The 8,428-nt window shown below is 40.2% G+C and overlaps 1 protein-coding gene across 1 annotated transcript; it reads left to right on the top strand.

Annotated features, from left to right (window-relative positions):
* Positions 1-4,424: 4,424 nt before the first annotated feature.
* LOC131659064 (uncharacterized) lies at positions 4,425-8,320 on the top strand. Its single transcript, XM_058928305.1, has 2 exons — positions 4,425-6,246; positions 8,235-8,320. The coding sequence occupies exons 1-2, from the start codon at positions 4,425-4,427 to the stop codon at positions 8,318-8,320; spliced, it is 1,908 nt and encodes a 635-aa protein (XP_058784288.1).
* Positions 8,321-8,428: the final 108 nt, after the last annotated feature.

The following is an 8,428-nucleotide window of genomic DNA, read 5'->3' as shown; positions in this document are numbered from 1 at the left end:
GGTGTAATATAAAATTGAAACCGCTTCTATATTTCAATTACATCTTCCTCACCTATTTGATAAGAGTCACATTCCAATAAAGTTAATAGTATGCAATTTTTATGCCATTCAGCCAAGTCAGATTATTTTTTATTATAACATCATCATACAAGACTCACAAATATTGATATAACTTTCTTTTCATAGAATGAAAGAATATGATAACATGATACAATTTTCACCAATATAATTATGTAAATAGTTGCACATGAAACAAATATCGATGATGATAGTTATATAAATCAAGTTTCATATATAAGATAATAAAATATAGGGAAAAGCTAACATGTGCCCCAAGGGCACATGATAATGAGACATTTATAGAAATATTTTCTTGAAATACGTTCATTCAAGATATCGAAACTTTAAATATAACTTTATTGCATTTAATTATATTTAACTTTTTCTAATTATAGTATCCTTAACATGTGCCCTAAGGGCACATGTTAGCATGACCCTAAAATATATGAATAGCTAGTGATGGAAAACAAAAGAAGATGGAATACAAAAGAAGATAAAGGTACTTGGCCTTGCATAAAGAAGTTTACGAAACGGCGCGTAAGAAGAAAAATCTCGCGTAAGAAAAATAGGGTACACTATTAGAAAAAAAATCCAAATAACCAAGTTGAATAAATAATTTACACCATAAACCATGTTTTCGGCAAAATTACGCATATGACCAGGTTTCAGAGGTGGCTTCCACATAGGAGCCACCTCAGGTGGCGCCATAGTGTATTTTTCCTTAACCAATGCGCCACCCAGGGTGGCATCAATGTGCATTTTCTTCATGCAAGCCACCTAGGGTGGCGCCTATGTTCATTCCACTTTTTTTTTTTTTTTTTAATAGTTTATATACTATTTTTTTTTAATTTTTTTTTGTTATTTCTTAATAAAATTGTTTTTAACATAAATAAATAAATTATATTTTGTTTTTTTGATTTTTTAAAAATTGTTTTAACAATTAAATAAATAATGAAACACCACATGTCATTCATTCCAAACATTACAAATACAAGAAATGCAGAAACAACATTACAAATACGGTCATACAGTTCAAACATTACAAATACGGTAAAAAAAGAAAATTTATAAAACATGGATATTATGCTATTCACGACCCCTCCGACCATGACCCCTCCGACCCGGCGCCGGACCATGACCCCTCTCACCGCCAGTTCCGCAATCTGGAACTGTTCGAATCCGGTTGGAAGGATCTCGACGACCCACTTCTCCACGACCCCCCTATTCCTTGGTTTTTCTTGTTGTGTCTGGGTAGGTGGTCCTCGGATTAGCCCCTCCATGCGCTCGTTGGACATGTATTCTTGTATGCTGCTGTCAAATAGTCGGGTCCCCATGCCCTCAAAGATTGGTCTTGGCGGTGGAGTTGCGTCATATGGTCGGTAAAATCCAGCACTTGATTGGCCTTGGAAAAATGGCATTGTTTGTTGGGGTGTGGTGTAACCATATTGTTGGTGTTGTGAAAATTGGGGTGTGGAGTATCCATGTTGTTGGTACTGTGACGATTGAGTGGTCATTTGCTCATTCGGGTCATATTCGTCATCTAGACCCATGTCGGGGCTGGGTTGCCTATTGGAGTTGGAGGGGCCGGCGTCGCCGTGTTGTTGGGTGAAGCCCCATGATTGTTGCTGGATGGGTTGCCTAGTGGAGGTGGAGGGGCCGGCGTCGTAGTGTTGTTGGGTGAAGCCCCACGATTGTTGTTGGACGGGTAGCCTAGTGGAGGGGTCGGCGTCACGGAGTTGTTGGGTGAAGCCCCATGATTGTTGTTGGATGGGTTGACTTTGGTAGGGCGTTGTTGGTGTTGTTTGATATTCCTCGTGGTCAGGTTGTTCGGATGTTTGGCGTTGTCGGCGTTGTTGGCGTTGTTGGCGTTGTTGGCGTTGTTGGGGTGGTTGTTGTGCGTATTGTTGTTGGCGGGGGTCGTGTAGGTAGTATGGGTCGGACACATACATACCGGGGGTTGTGACCGTTCTAAACCAAGCAACGTATCCCGCGGTTGGAAACATGGGGAGTTGGGCAACAGGGAATTGTAGCAGACGGCTGCGACGTTGCTTCCACATCTCACAAAATTCAGGTGCAAAAGTACGGTAATCTGTGTGGTCCCATTGTTGATTGACTCTTTTAATATGCCAGCGACCCAAATCAGTGGGGGGATCCGGGATTGGTTGATGCATGCCAAACTGCAGTCTCACACGGTCAGATTGGTGCATCTCCACGATGTTGAACCTTATTATCGGTACTACTGCAGTCCAAACTTCCCGGTCACTCTCGTTTGGCTCATGGTCCAGCAACAAGTATGGTCTCCAATTAAACTGCGTATGAGAAAAAATAACATATTATTAAAAAACATGATGAATTGTAATACATCTATATGATCATATAAAAGTTTAGGGGTAATACATCTTCAGCTCGGAGGTGATCAATTAGGTCCCGATACAAAATAACACTCCCCCTTGGATTCTTACTGTAATCCAATTTAGGACCACAGAACCTAAGAAAAAAGAGCAAAAATGTTATTTCAGATTTTTATGTAAAAGAGAGTTAGCGTTCAAGGAATAGCGTTGAAAAAGAGAAAAAGACGTACCTTGTTGCATAAGGGAACGTGTAGTTGTTCCTGCCTGCAGGGGATAGCGTTGGCAGTCTCCACCAACCCCATACTTGTAGGAGGAACGCACATCCATAGAAGGTGCACTTCTCGGCAACCGCGTTCTTACAAAGAGACTGGTATAACATCGCCAAAACGGCGGACCCCCAACTATATTTCCTAATCTTGCTAATACTATCAAATTTACTTAAATAGAAAAAGTTGACAGTGTTACCTGTCGACTCCGGGAATAAAAGTTTACCAAACATCAACATTATATAGACCTTAGTCATTAACCAAACATGCTCCTCGGTAGAGTTGTCCATCAAGACGAGTTCATCATAATAAGCTCTAAGGGAGACCAGACTGATACCCTGGCCTCTTGAACCTTGAGTAGGCACAACTAGATCTCTTCCCAACACTCTCTCACACAGTGAATTAGCATGTTGAACAGATCCATTAACAGCCTTGCCATCAATGGGCAGACCAAGCAACATATAAACATCCTCTAGAGTAACAGTACACTCACCTATTGGAAGATGAAACGTGTGGGTTTCAGGCCTCCATCGCTCTTGTAAGGCAAGGATGAATTTTCTGTCTATGGTGTTGTTGCTGATTTTTATGATATGTCCGAAGCCACATGCTTGGAGATTCGGAATAATCCTCTCGTCGGGTTCAACATAAGCGTGAGAACGTGTACGGAATCGGTCAACAGCCTAAGAACCACAAATAAATCGATTAAACTGGATATCATATACGCATAGATGTTTAGAAATAAATAAGTATAAACTTACATATGTCGCCAAGTTCGCTCTAGTTCCTCTGTGTGTTTCACCCATGGTAAGAAGTTGTTGAGCCATTTTCAAGAACTCTTTAAGTTTTCTGCGGATTTGAAAATGCAAAGTGGTTTTTTGAAGAAGAAGAAGATATGTTGGTGAAAAGAAAGCAATTCAATGAGAGTATTTATAGAGGGTTGGTGGTTGCTGATGTTAAGTGCATGAGGGCCAAGTGGTGAGCATGCATGTGATACAGATATCAAAGTGATAAAGATGGGTTCACATGCATTCTGTGCTTTGGCAGACTAGACTAGGCCTGTATCCCGTGTTCTGTGCTGAATTGACTATGCATTCTGTGTTTTGACAGAATAGACTAGGCCTGCGTCCCGTGTTCTGTGCTGAATTGATCAAGCATGCATGCATACAGTATTTCCTATCACATGCTGGCAGAATATATTAGGGTTTTGCGTGGGGACCACTTAGCAAAATTAGGGCAAAAAAAATATAAAAAAAAGAATCTAACACTAATGCGCCACCCCAGGTGGCGCCATTCTGTTAAAATTTGCACTAATGCGCCACCCCAGGTGGCGCCTATGTGTACCTTGTTTTTTTTTTTTTGAGAAATTTAGGGTTAGGGTTTTCTATGTTTTTTTTTTATTTTTAGGGTTTTGGGTTTTCTATGTTATTTCTTGTTGCTGTTTCACCGAGTATTCGCATGTGATTGTACAGTATGCACTGCTCAGTATGGTTGTGTCTGGTCAAGTCGATTGTGCAGCAGTTCAGCAGTTTCATGCATACCTCAAATCAATTGTGAAACAATCTGGTGTGCAGCAGTGTCATGCATTCATCAAATCAACTCAGTACGCATGTGATTGTATAGTATTCGCCTTCATAATTGTCATCACTCAATGTTCGTCTACATAAAGGAAGCCTGTAACGTGTAAAATAACACAACTCATTACACATCTGATTACACATCTGAAATAAAACTCTCTACCCACTCAACAATGGCCCCTCCACAATACATTATCAACGCTCATGTTTTTGGCGAGACATATGACAACGAAGAAGTTGGTTTTCTGTTTAGAAACACTGAGGTTAAACGATTTTGTTTAAGCAGAAAAGCAAATTTCAGTTACTTCAAAGGGAGATTAGAGACGAAGCTTGCAATGGGTGGTGTATCCCAGATTTTTTACCAATATCGATTTCTTCGTGGAGACAACCCGGTCAAGTTTATCCAAGTTGAGATCAAAGACGATGAAGACATGCAGAATATGTTTGCCAATCATGAGTATTCTGGTTACGAATGCATAGAACTGTATGTTACTCTACCAAAAGTTCAACCCACACAAATGGTTGAGTCACAAGTCATTGATGCACTTGGAGACGAGCAAGCAGAGGTCGACGTTGTAGATGAAGAAGAAGAAGCACCGGAAATAGAAGTTGATAACCTGGTCAACGAGGAAAGTGAAGATGAACCGGAAGTTGTTGTACCACGAGATCAAGTGCATATGCCTCCAGCGCACATGAGGAACCTGGATTTTGATGGGGATGACGAACCATCGACTGATATTTTCTATGATCCATACACCCAAACAGATCAACGGTTAAAAGTAGGAGACAGATTTCGTTCTAAGGAGGCATGTATCATGGCCATAAAAAGATTTCATATGGCAAACAATGTTGATTTTAGAGTTGATCGCGCCAATGTCGAAAGGTACAAAATTTACTGTAGAAACACTGATTGTGGATTCAGGTTGCATGCATCATACAGGAAGAGAAGTGACTCATGGGTTATAGGATATATTTCCCAAGATCACACATGTGTTAACACAAATGTTTCACAAGATCACCGTAAGCTAAGTTATGACATTATTTGTCAAGAAATCTTGCCTCTAGTTGAAAAAGATCCATCGTTAAAGGTGAAAACGATAATCTCTCATATCGTTGCAACGTACAACTACACTCCGTCTTATAGAAAGGCGTGGCTGGCGAAGACCAAAGCGATCGAAGTTGTGTATGGAAATTGGGAGGATTCGTACAAACGACTCCCACATTTCTTATATGCGCTTCAACTTTATGCTCCTGGAACTGTTACTATTTTAGAGACCCTTCCGGCGCAATCTCCAGACGGAACGTCCCTTCAAGGGAATGTGATATTCTACAGGCTCTTCTGGGCTTTCCGCCCATGTGTACAAGGATTTTTATATTGCAAACCAATTCTTCAAATAGATGGAACTTGGTTGTACGGAAAATATAAAGGCACCATGTTGATGGCTGTGGCTCAAGACGGAAATAGTAACATCTTTCCTGTTGCTTTCGCTCTTGTGGAAGGAGAAACTGCTGGAGGTTGGGGTTTCGTTCTCAAAAATCTTCGGACACACGTTGCCCCCCAACCTGGACTTTGCTTGATTTCAGACAGACATGCTGCCATCGAGAGTGCGTACAACAATCCAGCAAACGGGTGGCAAAACCCTACATCAACGGATGTTTACTGTATTCGACACATTGCACAAAATTTCATGCGGGAGATAAAGGACAGGGCTCTTCGGAAGACTCTTATCAATGCCGGATATGCGTTGACTCAACCGACGTTCCAATATTATCGACATGAAATTGTAGCGGAAAATCCAGATGCAGGCAGATGGGTAGACAATCTTGCTAGAGAGAAATGGACCAGATCATACGACAACGGGAAGCGATGGGGGCACATGACTACGAATCTTGTGGAGTCTATGAACGGGGTGTTTAAGGGCGTCAGACACCTTCCGATTACTGCCTTGGTGGAAGCAACATACTATAGGATGGCTTCTCTTTTCGCAAGAAGAGGTGAGCGTTGGAATGCAGTTATAGAATCCGGACAATTATGGAGCGAAACATGCGTCAAATTCATGATGGCAAAGGAGGATTATTGGCCTGCGTATGAAGGGGACGTGGTTTGGCATAATGATAACATGCGGAGAAAGAAAAGAGGTCGCCCGAATAGCACCCGGATCACAACCGAGATGGATCATGAGAAAATGGTACGAAAGTGTAGCATATGTCGTGAAGTCGGGCACAATAAAAATACCTGTCCTAACCGTGGATCAAATTCCACCAACAATTAGTTGTATGTCATTTGTATTTTGTATCTGTATTTTTATTGATAATGTTTTTGTATTTGTATTTGTATTTGTATTCGTTTTTGTATTTGTATTTGTATTTGTATTTGTATTTCTATTGGTTATGTATTTGTATTATCCTTTATTAAATCAACTAGTTATGTCTTTGTCTCATTGTGAAATTGTCTTCAAGGCCCATACTGCCACTCTTTATTTTGGACAGTCAAATTGCATGCTTTCGTCTAGTCCCATCAGGTCAGTCATTGATCAGTGTGTCTGCATTTATCATACATGTTAGGCGTGCTTGTAAACAGTACGCAACATCATTACTTTTTTTTACCCACTACTATTATAAATTAGGGGCTCCTATGGTTGAGTTTACACACAGATACACAAACTCCAAATACCAAACAATCACACAAACACAACCATGCCTCGCCGGACAACCATTAGGCCAGATGGATGTCACCGGACAACAGAGTTGCCGCCCCAGAGATCAACATGGCGTGCCGAACCTGAACCGGAGTATCGCAGAAGGATCGGACATGTCATATTCTCCGCCCTCAAACCTCCCATGCCGGTAATGTTTTGGAATATCTCTTCCGTCGAGCAACTCAAGAGGACTCTCCTAAGATTTTTAGAGGGGGAGTACGAGGCCGGCGAACAGATAAGAAGCATCACGAGGCTTAAAACAAGGGCCGATGTTGTGACTGGAGCAACGATAACTTTCTGGGATAACGTGGCATACGACATTGATGCCATTCAAATGATGCATGGACCTAATGACATTGTTTTAACCGTGGTGATTTCTTAGATGTTTTAGTTTATCTTTTTCTGTTGGTTATTTTCTATGTACCTTTTAATTAATGAATGAACTACTGTTTTCCGTGGACGCTCGAGTCAGCTGATTCACTGATCTTATCTGTTGCAATTTCATATATATATTTTTTAAATACTTTAAAATAAAAACAATTTTATTAAGAAATAACAAAAAAAAAATTAAAAAAAAATAGTATATAAACTATTAAAAAAAAAACAAAAAAAAAGTGGAATGAACATAGGCGCCACCCTAGGTGGCTTGCATGAAGAAAATGCACATTGATGCCATCCTGGGTGGCGCATTGGTTAAGGAAAAATACACTATGGCGCCACCTGAGGTGGCTCCCATGTGGAAGCCACCTCTGAAACCTGGTCATATGCGTAATTTTGCCGAAAACATGGTTTTTGGTGTAAATTATTTATTAAACTTGGTTATTTGGATTTTTTTCACACTATTAACGTGAGAGATTCTTATATAATAGTAAAAAATTAATAAAATAATATCCAAAAAATGAAGAAAAAAAATGTTGCTAGTAGGATTTGACCCGTGGACCAAAATATTTACCTCTGCATAAGCTAATTTAAAGTATAAATTCACACCTTTTTCTAAAAGCTCCTTTCATGAGTATTTTTTATTTTTTTTAAAAAAGTTATTTTTTTATTAAGAGCTTAATTTAAATTGTGTTTGGCTAGCCTTCTCCTTAAAAATATAAATAAGTAGAAAAAAATTAGGCCAAACGATACCTAAGCCTCGTGGTTAAAAGATTGTGGGCCAAAATAATTTGGTTTGGACTTGGCCGCAAAGGGCGTGATCATGTGGCGAGCTGAAGCAACTGGAAAACTCATTGAAACAAAACAATGAAGTCGTCATCGAACATATATTTATCCTGCGCACAGGAATGGAAAATATTGAAGAAAACCAAACAAACAAGCACAGGTCTCAGAGAACGGGTAAGGGAGTCGGTTGCGCAATGGGAAGGTAATAGCACCCCTCACGCCTGTGGTACTCCACAGTATCCACTTTTGTTAGTTTCTAATCTATGTGTGTGTGTATGTATCATTGTTTACGGTGATTTCCGGTAAACAACCGC

Source organism: Vicia villosa, linkage group LG3 (genome assembly GCF_029867415.1).
Source record: "Vicia villosa cultivar HV-30 ecotype Madison, WI linkage group LG3, Vvil1.0, whole genome shotgun sequence".
NCBI classification, from domain to species: domain Eukaryota; kingdom Viridiplantae; phylum Streptophyta; class Magnoliopsida; order Fabales; family Fabaceae; genus Vicia; species Vicia villosa.
Note: the sequence above shows the minus strand (reverse complement) of the source record. Positions and strands in the feature narration are given on the sequence as shown.